The 19,313-nt window shown below is 46.0% G+C and overlaps 1 protein-coding gene across 1 annotated transcript in view; it reads left to right on the forward strand.

Annotated features, from left to right (window-relative positions):
* Positions 1-4,531: 4,531 nt before the first annotated feature.
* Positions 4,532-19,313, forward strand: part of LOC135565126 (alpha-ketoglutarate-dependent dioxygenase FTO-like) — a 33,133-nt gene continuing 18,351 nt past the window's right edge. The window contains exon 1 of the mRNA XM_065011171.1: positions 4,532-4,577. Coding sequence (XP_064867243.1) covers positions 4,536-4,577 — 42 coding nt within the window. The 5' untranslated portion in view covers positions 4,532-4,535. The remainder of the gene's footprint in view (positions 4,578-19,313) is intronic.

Below are 19,313 nucleotides of genomic sequence, written 5' to 3' on the forward strand. Positions count from 1 at the left end.
CACCACATTGGACCTTATTTGGTTTTAATGAAATTCTTATATTTTCTATATCATATGTATTATAATTAGCATATTTTACACAGACATCTTTATTAGAGTGAAGCACAATCTCATACAGTGATTTGTGTCAGACTGAACAAACGCAGGATTAGGCCTAGGTACCAGGTTGGCTGTGAGTGATAAAGTAGGCCTACACATATCCCTCCAAAAAAGGAGTCGTCTTCTGTCCCCCACAAAATATTTCCTCCCAAGATGAGAGAGCACAAGACAAGGACACACACACACACACACACACACACACACACACACACACACACACACACACACACACACACACACACACACACACACACACACACACACACACACACACACACACACACACACACACACACACACACACACACACACACACAGACACAGAGGATGTATCTAGCTATGCTTCCGTATATAACCATTTTTTAAATGTCTTTCAGCCTGACATTGTGCGTGAGATTTAAACAGGGGCTCTTTTGTATGTCAAACCTCACTTTTTAATGGGTTTCCTATAAAACTGTTCCGTGATCATGGTATTCAAATCACAGCAATAGCAGAGTGCTTCCCTTCCTCTGTACGGGTGTCTGGAAATGATCCCGGCCAGGGAAGTGTACCACATCTTAGACTAGGGCTGCACGCTCTCTCTGTTCACTAACCATGGCGCTTTTTCCTGCGGGCACTATGTGATCATTTATAGAGGCTTAATCAACATGTATTGAATGGTGTATGTACTTTGTGAATCATTTTTATAGGGCCCTGCCTTCACTTTAAGCCCTGGCCAAGAGGTTAGCGATGGTTTTAACACCATACCAGCTAACGGAGGGCCACCGAAGCATTCAAAGAGAAAAGCTTTAGTTATAACCTCTCCAAGCTCCCTTTAGGGGTTCAAGCATCATTCTCATTTATATGACGATGAAGAAAAGAGGGTAGATAAATGCCAACTACTGGCAGGGACTTAATGATGCCCTTTCCCTTTCAATATGCATAAGAAATAGAAGCTGTGGTATTATTGGTAGAGCAAAGTAAAATAGTGGACGAGGTATACGTAGGCCCAGAGCCATGTATTAAAATGTATGCATTCATTTCTCTAAACACATGGCTCTGTGTAGACCTATTCTTACATGACTGTCCTAATATGAAGCAGAAATATGAGAATTTGTGAACACAGGTCAACTGTGTGCTGAAGGTGATGGAGTCAACATGGATAAACTCATGAATTATTTTGAGGAAAAGGCCTGAAGATATTTCCTCCACTCTATACCATATCTCCATCTTCTTTCACGTTATCTACACTAGCTACCGACCATTCAAATTTAGAGCGCTATACCACAGGCCCTTTTTAATGTATGCCGCAGGCACTGTATTGTTCATGTACACGCGTAACCCAACTAATAGGCCACCCTGTCGGAGCCAGCCAGGTACCCTAGTGCTACAAAGGGATTGTCTAGGGGTGATGTGGGGTTGCTTCAAAGAGGTGAGAAAAGCAATAGAAAAGGGCGGAATGTAAAAAGTCAGCAAAAAAGAAAATCTCTTTTGAAAGGGGACGTAATCTTTTGGAGGACTCCCGCGCGGAACCTAAATAATACATCTCAGGTTTTGATATAACTATTACTGCCTGTGAAGAGTCCTTTGATGTTAATTGAAACCACTGGGCAGCAATCTGCTTTATAGCACTGACAAATAGCAGTTTCCTAAGGCTTATCATTGACAGGGAAGGCACATACTTGCTCCATATGCTCATTCAATACAAATACAAATCAAAAACCACTCTCTTCTTTATGGATACTGGATGCACCACAATATGCTTAAGGATAGTTACTGGCAGGAGGTTGTGGTGGGGAAATATGCCTTTTGCTATGCCTAAATGTACCTTGAGTGAAGTTCACGTATGGTACTGGAGTCTGGACAACTCAAGACGCATATTGTTTGCAGTTTTTCCAGTCGTTTTTTCTTCCTGCCTTTCTTCTAGAAACCAAAAGGACAATTTGATAATGCAATAATAACGTGTAGGTGGCCCAATATAAAACTCCACAGAGGAAACATATCATTATTCACAAAGGAGCCTGTCTCTACTGAAGTATATTTGTGATTTTTCAGAGCAAATGATAGTTTGAGGCATAGGGAGAGCTGAGGGTTGGTAGTTCTGGTTTTAATACAAACAGCACACAATGGTCTCTGTTTTCCTTTAAGATGCTCAACTAACATTTCTGGCACAGCACTTTCCTCACCTTTGATTTCTACCCAGATTTTTTATACATTCATTATATCACTAAAAAGAAGCCTTGTCAAAGGGGTCGTCCAGAGCTGATGCAATGTGCAATAACAGAAAACATCCCCCATCCCATCGTGAGCATATCAGCCAGAGCATAGAAAGAAAAGAGGGATATACAGTATGATGAGGTACAGGAGTTCAAAGTTAGTTTTCAGTTTTTTCTACCACAGCTGAGAGTGTACAGTGATGCCCTTCCCCTGTGCTGAACCCTGTGAGATGGACATCAGAGGAGAGGTTGGGAGTAAATCCCTGATTGGCTACATGACAAATCACTGTTATTGTTGGGAGGTTGTAAATGGTCTGTTTTACCATGAAGGACCTGAGCATTAGGATCAATTCCAATGCCCCCGATGTACTGTTCCAGACAATCTGACAAAGAAATATGTGACACACACACACACACACACACACACACACACACACACACACACACACACACACACACACACACACACACACACACACACACACACACACACACACACTCTCTCTCTGACGTGGAGTCAGAGATCCCTTCTGCTTGTCTTTGAAATGTTTTTCATCCAGAGATATGATTGACAGGGGTAGTATGTGAAAGGTAGTTTAACAGACATGAGGAACATAATGATGGATTGGGTTGATGGTGGAAAGACAGGGGTTTGGGACATTACAGTTAAAAGGGATATTTATAACATATATAACAAATGTTCTCTCTATTAGCTCTGTCCTAAACCCTCCTATATGCCCCCATATGTTTATGTTCTAATATGCACGTGGATCCAGTTTTGTCAAAGTGTTTCCAAATATATTTTTCATACAGATTTTGTCCTGAAGAGAACGGAGATAGAGAGGAAATGTAGGTTATAAATAGGAATCAAAAGAACCATTTTCTGTTTATTGCCAAAGGATGCCAGAGACACCAACACATTTGAAAGCAGGACAGCTTTTGAGCTTTTTACAAGACAGGTGAATGGAACATGTGTTAAATCATTGTGCCCGGTTCACTTAGTTCAGCTCTACCATAAAAGGAAAGAGATTACAAAGGAAACTAATGAAGACACTGATCAAAGTCTGTAATGGTAATACAAAGCAGGTGTTTCCAACCTTGCAGCCCCCCCCCCCCCCCCCCTGTGTGTGTGTGTGTGTGTGTGTGTGTGAAGCAGCGCATGTCTTTCACATATGCGCTGTCTTTGATAAGAATAACAGACAGAGCACATTTCAACACTATTCACAGTATGTTACTAGGTATTTGGTTGAACCCAAGGTAGAGGGAATATTATCTGCATGTGATACCATACATAAATGCTCCCATACTGTATACAGCATGTTTATGGTTTGCTTTCACAATTGGTGGTGAGTAGAAAGTGATGTGTGTCTGTCTATGTCGAGGCAGCCAATACATTTCGCAGTAAAGCACCTGGATTTGAGATACAAGAGTTGAAAGAGTCTTGGCAGTGTTGGAGTCTTGGAGCATGTTCAAAGCATGATTGCTATTTTTACACAAGTTACAAAATTCTGCTTTTGATTTAGGCTACACAAGATAAAACCCAAGCAGCAAAAAATAAGAAATTCAAACTGCCCAAAACTTTTGCTATTTCTTCTAAAATCTCATTGTAATGTTTTGGCTAGGCCTATTCAAAAATACAAAAGTGACAATGTTTCATCAATGTCTCAATTTCATTGAGGTTTACCTTATTATTATTTCTGCTATTTTATTAGTTTTTATTGGATCCACGTGCTGTATTATTTTGTGTTTTAAACCATTGTTTTGCCATGTTGATTTGCTGAAGTACCTGTGTGCATTTTATACTGAACGCGCTCATCGACGTCAAAAGAGCAGCTGCAAGATTTACCAAATGTATACAATTATCTCACTGTTATTGTGAGGATGGTACGGCTTACATTTGATTTGAAGATCTAGTATTATTGTAGCTGCTGTGCGCACTACGCAGCAAGAATCCCCATCCGGCTGAGTCAAATTACGCTTGAACGTATTTCCTCTTTTCCGTGCTTCGGGATATGAAGTTTTCCATTTTCATTCGAAGCAAATTAATACTAGATTGTGATCAGAAATGTATTCTTTCATAACCCATATTTGTAGCTAGGTTGTTATTACAGGCACCCGTTCATTTTATATGCCCTGTTTATTTAATAGCGCTATAAGTTTTATTGTAATTCTTCTGCTGGAACTACAACTACCAAGATGCGCTGCAGTGAACGCGGGTGTGTAAACACAACTCTAGGAAACATGAAACGATCGGGTGGCAGTGAGAGCGAGAAGAGAAGAAAGGTATTCATAGCGTTATTCTCCCTTAGCTCTGGCAAATACACAGTGGACTCGTTCTCTCAGAACTTTATGTTCCAAATGCGGTGATGCTTGGGTCATTTTGAAGGCTGGAAAGCTGCAGTTGTCTATGTAGCTACACATCAGCCTGCATGATTTCTGGCTTTATTGTGGTTTCCTCTTCATTCACCTACAATGGAGCATCGCTGTTATTAACAGCGTTATCGTTACAGATAGGCCTACACTGTTTTTGCTTTCAGTATTACAGTTTAGACATGGGTGTAGACTGTGCTACAATAAACTGATTGGATCGCCGTGAAGACTTGAATATTGATTTAGACACGTTGCATGTTAAAAGTCCCCTATATTTTAGATTTTCAATGTTTTCAAGTCAGACTCCCTCAAAATCAGAATAATCTTGCTCTATAATTGTATGGGGGGGGGGCGTGAGTGACTGCAGTGTGCTCTATCCTGTGAGGAGAGCAGCTTCTGGCTGTGCAAGTGGTACAATTCTATTGCAGGTAATAATTATAGGCTCATCTCTCAAACGCAAAGGACTATGATGGCTGCTGGATTGTCCTGGGATGCTGTTCAAAACAATGAATAGTAACAGCATTGACTGGCGTTTGTGTAAAAATCTGATTGAGAATGAAATAGTTGATCAAAGTAAAGGTGTGACATTTTGGGCATACCCAGGCTTTATAGTAGGTAGCATACCCAGGCTTTATAGTAGGTAGCATACCCAGGCTTTATAGTAGGTAGCAGACCCAGGCTTTATAGTAGGTAGCATACCCAGGCTTTATAGTAGGTAGCAGACCCAGGCTTTATAGTAGGTAGCAGACCCAGGCTTTATAGTAGGTAGCATACCCAGGCTTTATAGTAGGTAGCAGACCCAGGCTTTATAGTAGGTAGCATACCCAGGCTTTATAGTAGGTAGCAGACCCAGGCTTTATAGTAGGTAGCAGACCCAGGCTTTATAGTAGGTAGCAGACCCAGGCTTTATAGTAGGTAGCAGACCCAGGCTTTATAGTAGGTAGCAGACCCAGGCTTTATAGTAGGTAGCAGACCCAGGCTTTATAGTAGGTAGCAGACCCAGGCTTTATAGTAGGTAGCATACCCAGGCTTTATAGTAGGTAGCAGACCCAGGCTTTATAGTAGGTAGCATACCCAGGCTTTATAGTAGGTAGCAGACCCAGGCTTTATAGTAGGTAGCATACCCAGGCTTTATAGTAGGTAGCATACCCAGGCTTTATAGTAGGTAGCAGACCCAGGCTTTATAGTAGGTAGCATACCCAGGCTTTATAGTAGGTAGCAGACCCAGGCTTTATAGTAGGTAGCATACCCAGGCTTTATAGTAGGTAGCAGACCCAGGCTTTATAGTAGGTAGCAGACCCAGGCTTTATAGTAGGTAGCAGACCCAGGCTTTATAGTAGGTAGCAGACCCAGGCTTTATAGTAGGTAGCAGACCCAGGCTTTATAGTAGGTAGCAGACCCAGGCTTTATAGTAGGTAGCAGACCCAGGCTTTATAGTAGGTAGCAGACCCAGGCTTTATAGTAGGTAGCAGACCCAGGCTTTATAGTAGGTAGCAGACCCCACTGCCAAAGCGGCCTGCTGTGGTTAGGGGTGGTGTGTTTGTGGATTGTGTAACTAGATGGAGAGAAATAGAGGAAAAGTAAAGGCTGTTCTGTTCTCCAGACCTCCTTAGCTACCCCTACTGCTGGGCCCATGCAGACTGCTCTGCTCAGGTTCATCCAGACCTCCCTAGCTACCCCTACTGCTGGGTCCATGCAGACTGCTCTGCTCAGGTTCATCCAGACCTCTTTAGCTACCCCTACTGCTGGGTCCATGCAGACTGCTCTGCTCAGGCTCATCCAGACCTCCTTAGCTACCCCTACTGCTGGGTCCATGCAGACTGCTCTGCTCAGGTTCATCCAGACCTCCTTAGCTACCCCTACTGCCGGGTCCATGCAGACTTCTCTGCTCAGGCTCATCCAGACCTCCTTAGCTACCCCTACTGCTGGGCCCATGCAGACTGCTCTGCTCAGGCTCATCCAGACCTCCCTAGCTACCCCTACTGCTGGGCCCATGCAGACTGCTCTGCTCAGGCTCATCCAGACCTCCTTAGCTACCCCTACTCCTGGGCCCATGCAGACTGCTCTGCTCAGGCTCATCCAGACCTCCTTAGCTACCCCTACTGCTGGGCCCATGCAGACTGCTCTGCTCAGGCTCATCCAGACCTCCCTAGCTACCCCTACTGCTGGGCCCATACAGACTGCTCTGCTCAGGCTCATCCAGACTTCCTTAGCTACCCCTACTGCTGGGTCCAATCAGACTGCTCTGCTCAGGCTCATCCAGACCTCCTTAGCCACCCCTACTGCTGGGCCCATGCAGACTGCTCTGCTCAGGCTCATCCAGACCTCTTTAGCTACCCCTACTGCTGGGCCCATGCAGACTGCTCTGCTCAAGTTCATCCAGACCTGAGTTCAAATACTATTCAAAATGGTTTCAAACACTTTATCTGTGATTGAGCTTGACTGGCTTACTGGACCAATATAATAGTCCTAACACTGCAAGCCCCACCCATCTGGCACTCTAGGCAGGCTAGAGCAATCACTAAAAGTTTTTGAACGATTTCAAATAGTATTTGAACCCCGGTCTGCTCTCTCCAAGTCAGTCAGTCCCAGCAGCTCCCAGCCTTTGCCGTGCCACAGTCTGCCATGGCAAATGTGTTTGGATCATGTCTGACAGCACAGAAACTATGTAGGACGTGGTTCCTCCTGTTTATGAAGAGCTGAGAGAGCGGCCATGGTGACCAGATGAGAGCGAGAACGCTTTCCAGCTGGCCCCCAGGTGGGTGTAGGCAGCATAGAGCAGACACACACACTCACAGAGAGAGCAGAATCAGACCTAGCTAATGGTTCTGCTTCCTCTTTTAGACAAATAATAAAAGGATGATTGAGGAATGAGGACGGGGTATTGTAATAGTAAAATGGCTGGAAGACCACAGAACAGACCCAAGTTAGAAGTGCTGCATTAATCCCAGTGGCTTGTTATAGGGCAGGGACACAGTGCAGTGGTTCAGTTTATCATGATATGTAATAACTGGGGATTTGGGGATATGACTGTAGTCTCATAAGTGAGTGTGTTTGCAGTTAGACTCAATCAGTGAGTTGTTTCCCCCTGTCATTTTGCTAGTTTAGTGAAGGCAAGCTATTTATCATGAAGGTCTACTGAACATAACTCCCAACCTGTTTTAAAAAGGCAGACTCTCAATTTAACCACGTCCAATACAATGTGCAGGACAATAGAGCAGCACTGCCTCATGTTTGTCTGTCTCATCAACTAAAACGCCGTAACTAATAGGCCTACTTGTAATATACTGTGATCAATAGCATGTTTATTCACTAATGCCAGCAGGTTATTGTAAAGGAAATTCATGGTTTGAAACATGTCTATTATTTTAGAAATAAAGGTATATTAATTTTTATATACACGTCCTGCGTAAACTGAATATAAATGGAATTGATCCTCAACCTACGTCCTTGACGTTGTCTTTGACGATCATATGTGATGACGTGTATCAAGTGTTAATGGAAAATAGAAAAGAGAAAAAGTGGAAATATATTTCAGGGGAATGTCAGGCTAAGTAATGACCACATAGGGTCACCAGATGTGCTGAGGTCCTGGCTGAGCCCAGAACATCGCTCAGATCAGCCTCATTGGTTCCCTCTGGTTGTGGCAGCTAGTGCAAGCTGTTTAGGGTATTTCATTCCTCAACACTCATTAAAATGTTTTGTGTTTCCCTTGGAAATTCTGTTAAATGAACAACTAGAGAGGTAAAAGCTGATTATGTGTCCACACATCCAGACATAGTTAATCAACCCCCCCCCCACAAAATGTTACCCTGTGAATTAGTGTTAAGGTAACGATTTATGGCGACTAATGCCGGGTGTGCTGTCATGTCAGCTCTGGTTGTTTTAGCAAGAGGGGGTGTCACATTCAGCACATTCAGCACCTTTCCCCTGCCCCGGCGCCCCCACCCCCCCTCTTACCCACCGCTAACACACTGCTAGTTCTATTAATGAGCCAATAATGGAGAAATAGTGTTGGGAGCTGACATAAAACACACTTAGGAATACATAGGAGCCGGGCAGATGGAGAGATAGATTTACATCCGGGCCTGGGGAAGGAGGGAGAGAGGAAGAGAGAGAGAGGATATTTCTCCACTCCTCACTGCATGGCTCTCCCTCCCTGACTCAGACCCCCTCCAGCACGACCCGGTCCGTCCGGCTGAAAAAAGGTTCCCTGGTAAAATAGGTCTTTTGCTGTGGCTGATAATAGTACCATTACACTAATGGAGAGATCTGATGAAGGCACAGCCAGACATAAGGCCTGCTTTATTACCAGAGGGGGCCATTTCCTCCCTGCATTCCTAATGGCCTGAGTGTATCACCCTGTATTGATCAGGCCATCATGCTGCTAATCCAACACAGAATTACTTATCGCTGTTGAGGTGTCGATCCGGCTCCTGACTCGGCCCCCTGGAGCCCCCCGGCCCTCGGCCTCTTGTGACTGCATGGGGACCGGCACTAACCCACCGTGGAGGCTGTTTATCCAGCTGTTGATTTAGGGCCGAGCAGGGATGATGACCGGGAGGTCTTCATTGGTTGGATGGCTGGCCAGCTCAATCTGGGTGGGGGCTGCTTTGTTGAGGAAGAGGAGGGTCTGCTTACGGAGAGGAGGGAAATGAAGTCAACAGCTTTGCTCTCATTTAATTAAGGAGCAGGGAATGATCTGGTTCCTCCCTCTTTATGGCCCTGTTGGTCACTGTAGAGCAGTGAAGGGAAAGCTGAGTGATGAGCCTGCTTGGTGTTGTCCTGGGTAATTGAGCTGTGCTGTAAATAAGAGCAGGCAGCTCCATCCAGATCCTCTATCTAGTGTCATCAGCACCACTGTCTCTTCACCATGAGGGAGACAGAGAGCTGGAGCCCAGTACTGCTACTCCTGATGATGATGATGATGGTCTGGCCTGATTACAGTCTCATGTCCCCTCTTTCATACGTCTTAACCACTGACAGCTAGGGCCTTCGTGCTTGAGGTGGCTGGAGATGAAATGCAGAGAATTTGTTTCAACAATATCCTCTCCAGCCCAGTGATACAGTCAAAACAGAGCTAGGCTACATGTAGAATTGAAACAATATGTGTGTTATTGACTATGAGTATGATTGAGAATGCTGCTGATCTATGCTATTACCATTACAAATGGAAAGGAGGTCAGGTAGCACAGAATGACCTGCTCAAGGCTTGTGACCTGTCATATCCTTGTTGCCCCCTCAGTAACTTAGCCCTTCTTAACCAGTAGACTCCTCAGGCAATGGAAGGTATGGCATTTCCATGTCAGCATATCGCCTCTGCCCTCCCCAACCGGGCGTCACCTCTGGCCTCAGCTAATCAAAGAGTTTACCTTCAGGGGAGCATTTATCCACTCTTCATTAGGGACCATTCCTGTAGCCATAAAGATGTATTTATGTATCTGCTGTCGCACAGGGCCGGCTAGGGAAACTAGGTATCGATCGGGATATTTAGTCATTTATTTCTGCTTGGGCCATCAATATTGTGCAAACATCTGTCCATGCAAGTGGGCTTGACCTCAGCCCCAGACTCTGTTTTTAGTCCCATTGGAGTTCAATGATATACTATTCTGAAAAGTAAATCAATGAATGAATATGAAGTTTTGTGTGTAATGTAGTGCCTGTGCGGTGGGGTGGTTCATTGATCCGATATGAGAACGACGAGGAGGGTTGATTAGTCTGTGGCTATAAGCCCCCCCCCCCCCCCCTCCCTCTTTACCTCTTTATACCTTGTCTTAGTTATTGGAGCTTAGCCTGGATATATCTGGACTGTTTTTGTGTTGTTTACAGATCAGCTTGGTAAACCCAACCCAACACTACAGCCTTTAAGCCACATGCCTGGCAGTGGCAATGTGTCAGTGATGGAAGAGGGACTTGGGTTGCTATTGTTTTTTCCATTGTTTTTGCCAGCTACAGGGTTTCTTTGATCTCTTGGCAACAAAGAGCAAATTTATAGCACATTTTTATTTGCAGTAATGGCACTGACATGGAACCAGCTATCGTACCCTTTTCTGGGAGTTAGATACACTACTAACTGTTTATATCTGAAATATGGGTTCTCAGTAAGTAGTCCTACATCCCTGTCAACAGCTACACAGTGGTGCAGTATATAATATGGCTCTTCATGTGTAGTGATCTAGATGTGTGTCTGCATACAGATCTCTTCTCTTATCCTGACCCCCTTTTATAGTGGTCTGCTTTAAATGTAGGACAATTTAAAGGTTCAGGATGTCTACATTTGGTTTGCATCTGGGAGGATATCAACTTTTACAGCCCGGCCTGGCTGCTCTCTCTGTGGTGTCTCAGGTCCCATGTCTACAGCCGCCCCTAGCTGCCAGGGCCCACGGACATGTATGTGTTTAAGAGCATCTGTGATCCTACTAAACATCCAGAGGGAAAAACCAGCTATCCATTTATAAAAAATATTAAAAACCATTTATCCCAAATGCCACCCTGTTCCCTATATAGTGCACTACGTTTGACCAGGGCCCTGATATCAAGTAATGTGCAATGTACAGAATAGGGTGCCATTTTGGATGCACTCTGGGATATAGCCTAGGTTCCTCTCCTGATGTTAGCCATCACAGCAGCCATATGATAGATGACACTTCACACAGCATGTCCATCCACATGGTTTGGCTAAAGGGCTTGGGGTTTTAGTGTTTTATGTTGAAAACACTAAGGATGAACATATTACAGGGGATGCTATGTTCAACTCATCTGGCAGATGAACAAAGATTTAGTGTCTTCTACAGAGTAACTTTATTCATACTTTATTACTATTGACAAATGCTACATTTATTCAGGATTTTCTTTGAAATAATACCTAACTGGATTGTCAGCAGAAATCGGCCTAGTTGCTCAGTTTCAGAAGTCAAATTTACCACCAGTCCCAGGTTTTGTTCTGAGCAGGCTGTTAGCTTGTTAGCTGTGGGCGACCCTCTCCGTTGACTGATCCCATGTCATCATCAGCTCTACCTAGCAGTTCATATTAGCAGTGGCATATTATTGCTGATTTCTTCGTATTTTCCCAAACGAGCTGCTGTGACAATGGATCATCTCAGCTGTCAGAGTCAATGAGTTTACGTTCAGTGTGACCCAGAGTTCATCAGTCACACAGAGCCCTATCACCGGTGATATACATGGACTAATCAATCTGATCAATAGGTGGTGTGTGTGTGGCTGTGGTGGGGCCGTACTAAATAAACATGGGAATGACCCGCTCACCTCAGACAGAGGGGACTCAGGGGGGTTCATTAGCCACTCAAGGCTTCAATCTAGGGAGGTCATTATTTTCATTTGAATCTGTACGTATGTATGGAGGGGGGGGACACACTGTGGAGAGACAGAGACTAACGATGAGAGAGGGAGAGGACGAGAAGACTGTTGCAGCAGTCCTCTAATTTAATCTAATTTTCCTAATGCCATCTGTCACAAGGACGGTGACTAGACAACACTTGAGGTGCAGTCTCTTCTTTCAAGGCTGTCTTTGGCGTTCATCATGTAGGTTAACTTTCTTTTGCTCTTGGTCCTATAGCAGTAAAGATAGCCTACCTATTGTAGCTCTCAGAAGGCCTGCTCTCCCTATGAATCCACCTGCTCCATTTATATTACAGGACTGGTGGTGTTGCTGTTTATTTGTGAATTTATTTTCCTTTGTAATGACTCACCTTTCCAATAAAGCTGAGCTACCTAGCAGTTAGCTAACGTTAGACTTGGCCAACATCTGCTTCTGATGACTGCTTCAATAGCCTCCATTCACAAAAACTGCAGGAGGCCACTTTCATAAGGCCCTGTAAATTGTAACTGTTAATTTGTACATCATAAGATATTTTCCATAAACGTGTGTAATGAAAGTACCTGGCATGTAGTACTGTAGTACACTGCCCAGGGGAGACTGAGGAGGGAGAGGGATGGTAGTGCCCCCCTGCCCCTATCACTGGAGCCTAGTGTAACCTAGCCAGCTGGAGTGCCTTACCTCTACCTTGCCTTACCCACCAACCACCATTCATAAAAATACCTTTCTCTACCTGACGTCAGATATTAAGGGTTTAATTCATTTAAAAATAAGCCACGACCATTTGATGGATCATTTCTTTGGATATTCCATGATACCTGTTGATGCCAGCCAGGTAGCCTCTTCATCTTTCAGTGATTCTCTCTCAGCCTGTGTTTTTGTTCATGAGCCCAGCTAACTTTAGTCATGCATATGCTATGTTAGAGAAGGGGTCAACAGTTTGATTGGCATGCTGTCAGGCAGGCGTTGCCTTCTGTGGTGTAGTGCCGCCACTCTGTTTTAGAGGGGCTGAGTTATGTGTGTGTACTGTGTGTGTACTGTGTGTGTTCTGTGTGGGGTAGTGATGGTAATAGGGGTGTGGGGGAGGGGTGTTGTCAGGACTCGGAGAGCATTCCTTCTTTGCATGTTCTCCATGAGACAGGTGCTCCTCAGCGTGCGCTGGTGCATGACAGTTGCCTTTCATTGCTGTCTTCTCTGTGCTTAACCTCTGACCAGAATCCCCCTCAATCCTCTCTCCGCCCCCCACGCTCACTCTAACGTGCAGCGTTCTTGGCCCATTCTGAGTGACAGACTTTGGTGCGAGCGGATGGCGAGGAGGTGCCGTGTGTGTGTGTGTGTGTGTGTGCGTGGTGGTACTTGTCATAAGTCCACCACTGTCAGGCCCCAACACTGCCTAGCTGCCTGCCTGCCTCTCCATCCAGGTACCATCACATCACCAACCAGCCAGACCTCAACCTTTTGTTCAACAGTCCATAATTCTTCCCACCGGTGCTGTCAACCACATGATCATACGTGCATAAAGAAGAGAGCCCCCTGACGGCATCTCACCCCCCTCTCCTCTCTTCTTCTCCTCTCTTCCCATCATAATATAGGCAGATTTCCCTTCCTCTCCTGTTCCTGTCTCTGTTTATTCAGATGAGGCTGACTGGGGGGCAGCAGGTCAGATCCACTTGCCTGGGTAAGGGCCTGAAGTCAGGGTTGTCTCCTGTGAGATGGAGAGAGAGGGAGGTGGGAGGAGAGGGAGGTGGAGGGAGAGAGGTTGTGTCAGTGCTGTTTTGGGCTGTGTGTGTGTTTATCAAGGCAGCTAGGGGTGTGTTGTGTGTGTTCAGTTGTCAGCCCTAGTGTCATGCGTGCCCTGGCCCTGTAATGTCGAGGGCAGCCACTGTCATTTGTCTCAGGACTGCTGAAGTGGAGGAGTCACACAGGCGTACAGCCTGAACACTGAGGCTCAGCAGTGGCTGAGATGCCATCTATTAGCCTTGTATTCTGCCACAATAGTCTTACCATTTTATTTGTGGTTTGATCAGTTATGTTGCTGTTTGTTTTTGATAATCTGTGGAGTTTTTGGTTAGATTAGTCCTCTTCTGTAGCTCATCAGTTTAGTCTAGGTGTTCTCTTTGTGTTCTGCCCATATGCTCTCAAAGCAAGCTTCAGCTAAATAACTCCTGTTCCTATCGCAATAAACAACTGTTTCTACAAGTTTACGTGCTTGTGTGTGCGTGTGTGTGTGTGTGTGTGTGTGTGTGTTTGGCCTACTTGTGTGAGTGACAGTGGCACCCATTCCGTATGTAAAAATTGTGATACAAAGCTTTGCAAAGTTGTTGTTTCCAGGATCACCAGTAAAGCACATCATATGACTGGGAGTGTTATCCACCAACACACACAGAGAGAGAGAGAGGCTCATTGTGATGTGAGTGGACCTTCTTAAACACATTGTCATATAGAACGGTAGGGATGGACTGGGATGTAAATGTAGTGACAGTCTAGTGTCATGCCTGACTGACGCCGCGTGTGGATTGTATTAATCTAAGTGACTGATTCTCCAGCATGCGACCGCTACCCTGTCCCTAACTCCTCAGGAACAGACAGCCTCTGTTGAGTTATCGCTATTTGTAAGTCCTTCCACTGCACTGGGATGACAATAGGGATTAGTGCCAAGGTTCTTTAAACTGTTTTTTGGGGGGGAGAGGGGGAAAGCTTTCTTATCAGCGGCTACAGGATGCTGCTGCAACCACTTTTCCTTGACTGTCAATTAAAGAAGGGATCATTCACTTCAAGGGTATAAATGTTCTAACACTGGTATTAGGATGGGAAGCTAAGTCTCTGACAGATGTTCCAACTTTAATTCTCTGCTTGTTTTTGTGTCCTTTAATTAATTTATGTATCGTTCTATTCAGAGGTTTTAGATTTTTTTTCTATTTGTGGTAATCTCCGTTGCCATGGTAGTTGCAAAGACGGATCCCGGCTTGTCACTCTGCAGTGTTCTTAGGAGGTTCAATCGGCTAATGTATTCAATATCAACATAAATAAAAGGTAAGCAGTATCTAATGGAGCGTGTGTTCCTATACCAACTCCACTGCCTGCTGTCTTCTCTTCTCTCATTCTGGAGGGGAGGAGGGGAGGTGTCTGTCTCTGATTTGGTGCTTTTAAAGAAAGAGACCCACTATTGAAAGTGTTTGCAGAAACCAAAAAGGGGTGCAGCTTGTAGGCAAACAACAGAAACTAGTTTACTACTTGAGTGTTTAGCTGGAGTAGTTGTTCTAGTGATCAGCTGTGTTAGTGTGTATAGTGCTGACAGTGGTGAAGAGAAGTGAAGTCCCTGTGTTGTATAGCAGAGACCTGGAGCTGTCTGTCACCAGGGGACTCCTCACTATGGGCAGCCGGAGAGAGATGGAGAATGCTGCTAATGGGCAAACTCTCCTCCGTCTCCCCCCCCCCTCTCCCTCTGACAGCTCCTTCCTTTTGTTCTCCCCGCTCCTTCCCTCTGTCCCCCCCCCCCCCCCTCGTCTCTCTCTCTGCCGGGGATTTCTGACAAGTTTTAGCAGACTGATCAAACGCGGCGGTGACACCTGATTAGGATATAGAGCATGTTTACAGTAGCGCGTGCCGAGCGAGGACCCCCAGACAACAAGGGAGACTGACTTCAACCCTAACTAATTAAATCTCCACCTGGGATCCCATCTGTGACAGCCAGCGATGTAGCCATGCCTCCACTGACTGACTGGAGACTCATGGTTGTTGTATTTATTCATGTCATTCCATACTTCACTGTGACATTTATGGAGACGGACTGCACTGAATTTTATGGTGTGTGTGTGTGTGTGTGTGTGTAGTGGGATGTTGTGCTGGTTTATGTCACCATCATAGGGGTGTTGGTGATGACTCTAGCAGTTTCTCCTACATCTCTAGGTGGCAGTGTTGAGCAGTGGTTAGAGAGGTGGACGTCTGTCTGACCTCACATTAGATAGAACAAAACTCTGGTTGTGTCCCAAATGGCACCCTATAGCGCACTACTTTTGACCAGGGCCCATAGAGCTCTGGTCTACTACTTAGGAAGTCGGGGGTTCCGTTTGGTGTGTTGGTTAGAGTGAATATACTGGACTCCGTTCCCTGGCTGTTTCACTTTAGTGATTAGTGGTTGGAATGGGTGTTATCTTTAGTAAGTTGTTGTAGTCAGACCCTGTTTAGGGATTGCTGAGTATATTGTGACCACATTGCAAAAAAAAGTAAATGTTGTGTGTGTGCCTTGGCTCACCTGACCTGTGTGTGTTTGTGTGTCTAAATCAGTGTTAGTGTAAAGGCCATATCCAGATGGTGAGTGGTACATCAGTCACCTAGTAGCAGCAGAGACGGGCCTGTAATTTGTGCCTTTCTCTCCCCCTTCCCCCTCTCTCTCCCACTCCTCTCTCCCCCACCCCTCTCTCCCTCCTCCCTCCCCCACTCCTCTCTCTCCCCCACTCCTCTCTCTCCCACTCCTCTCTCCCCCACCCCTCTCTCTCCCCCACCCACTTGGACCTGACTGGACTGCTGGTCATGCTGTATTACATAGGTTAAGATGAAGTAATTATTTCTAGGCCAGTGACTACAAGCCAGATTAATAGTTTTTGAAGCGGCCATAATGGAGGTCTGACCCTGGGGGACATCAGTATTATTTCAGGCTCCCCTCCACTCTCATCTCTCTCACCTCTGGGCACGGGGAGGGCTGTGATTTCTAGCTCCACTAATGATGGGAGGGGATGGCCCATCGCTACTAAACACAGTCATAGACACACATCTGTTTCTCCATCACAACAAACACAGCATAGCAGCCAGGACCAACAGCAGGGCTAGAAACAATGACCATACTACTGGAGATTGAATTAACTTGGAATCTTTGGATAACCTAAAATCATAACAGTTGCAAATTGACTTGCACGTTCTTGCAAAGTAGGTTAGTGGTATTGGGTCCCTAGTCTAATTTTTGGCATTGGTGGCAATAGATCTTTCTTAGCGTTGACCGTGTTGGACTGTGCCATAGGTAGCTAGGCCTATGACAGGGCTGTCTCAGTCCAGATGGGTCCTCCTGTCTGGGCTGTTTTCTGGGGCAGACCCCCTCTCCTCTGGAGCCTGGAGGACCGTCACTTGACTGGACGAGCCACATGGTTTTCACTAGGTGGCACTTGGACAGCACCATATGGGATGCTCGCCGCCTCCCTCCCTCCCTCCCCTCTGTGCTAAGTACACTTCAGATGTCAAGAGTGTTTTATTTGGATTGCAGGAGGCCAGTGTGTAATGTATTCACCTCCATCTCTGCCAGATGTTAAATGCCCCAGAACATGATCTCCTCAGGCTCCGCCCTGTTAACCTCTCTGATTGGCTCTAATAATTAGCAGGAGTGTGAACAGTAACCACGACGATATCCCCCTCTTCCCTCAGACCAGTGTGGGTGGAGGTGATGGGGGAAGTTGGGAACAGCCAACATCTTCTAGTACGTGACTGAGTCCCATTTTACTTTCTGTCTCAGGCTAGGCTAAATGAGTTGGGTCTGACCCACACTGGCACGAGCTCATCAGCACCATTCACCTGGAGCTCATCAGCACCAACCATTCACCTGGAGCTCATCAGCACCAACCATTCACCTGGAGCTCATCAGTACCAACTATTCACCTGGAGCTCATCAGTACCAACCATTCACCTGGAGCTCATCAGCACCAACCATTCACCTGGAGCTCATCAGTACCAACCATTCACCTGGAGCTCATCAGTACCAACCATTCACCGGGAGCTCATCAGCACCAACCATTCACCTGGAGCTCATCAGTACCAACCATTCACCTGGAGCTCATCAGCACCAACCATTCACCTGGAGCTCATCAGCACCAACCATTCCCCTGGAGCTCATCAGTACCAACCATTCCCCTGGAGCTCATCAGTACCAACCATTCCCCTGGAGCTCATCAGTACCAACCATTCCCCTGGAGCTCATCAGTACCAACCATTCCCCTGGAGCTCATCAGTACCAACCATTCCCCTGGAGCTCATCAGTACCAACCATTCCCCTGGAGCTCATCAGTACCAACCATTCCCCTGGAGCTCATCAGTACCAACCATTCCCCTGGAGCTCATCAGTACCAACCATTCACCTGGAGCTCATCAGCACCAACCATGCCCCTGGAGCTCATCAGTACCAACCATTCCCCTGGAGCTCATCAGTACCAACCATTCACCTGGAGCTCATCAGCACCAACCATGCCCCTGGAGCTCATCAGTACCAACCATTCACCTGGAGCTCATCAGTACCAACCATTCCCCTGGAGCTCATCAGTACCAACCATTCCCCTGGAGCTCATCAGTACCAACCATTCCCCTGGAGCTCATCAGTACCAACCATTCCCCTGGAGCTCATCAGTACCAACCATTCCCCTGGAGCTCATCAGTACCAACCATTCACCTGGAGCTCATCAGTACCAACCATTCACCTGGAGCTCATCAGCACCAACCATTCCCCTGGAGCTCATCAGTACCAACCATTCCCCTGGAGCTCATCAGTACCAACCATTCACCTGGAGCTCATCAGTACCAACCATTCCCCTGGAGCTCATCAGTACCAACCATTCCCCTGGAGCTCATCAGCACCAACCATTCACCTGGAGCTCATCAGCACCAACCATTCCCCTGGAGCTCATCAGCACCAACCATTCCCCTGGAGCTCATCAGTACCAACCATTCACCTGGAGCTCATCAGCACCAACCATTCCCCTGGAGCTCATCAGTACCAACCATTCCCCTGGAGCTCATCAGCACCAACCATTCTCCTGGAGCTCATCAGCACCAACCATTCCCCTGGAGCTCATCAGCACCAACCATTCCCCTGGAGCTCATCAGTACCAACCATTCCCCTGGAGCTCATCAGTACCAACCATTCCCCTGGAGCTCATCAGCACCAACCATTCTCCTGGAGCTCATCAGCACCAACCATTCTCCTGGAGCTCATCAGCACCAACCATTCCCCTGGAGCTCATCAGTAATATTCAGTACCACCACCACTGCTTTCTTTTCTACTGGCTTCATATTAACCCTTCAGAACACTTAAAGCCATGCATGCAGTAGGCTGTCCCCCCAGGGTTTGGAAACGTCCGGTCTGTTAATCTGTCACCATCCAGGCTACTAGGAAGAGTGTAAAGAGGATTAAGACGTTCAATTCCTGGTAGAATATTATCCTTGGTTCACAATGAGTGAAGGAAGGAAAATAAATAAACAGTGAATAGGAATGGATGGGATGTCTTGAGAAGAAAACTACAATACATTCCCAAATAATATCTCTCCAGTAATTC

This window comes from Oncorhynchus nerka, linkage group LG27 (genome assembly GCF_034236695.1).
Source record: "Oncorhynchus nerka isolate Pitt River linkage group LG27, Oner_Uvic_2.0, whole genome shotgun sequence".
NCBI lineage: Eukaryota > Metazoa > Chordata > Actinopteri > Salmoniformes > Salmonidae > Oncorhynchus > Oncorhynchus nerka.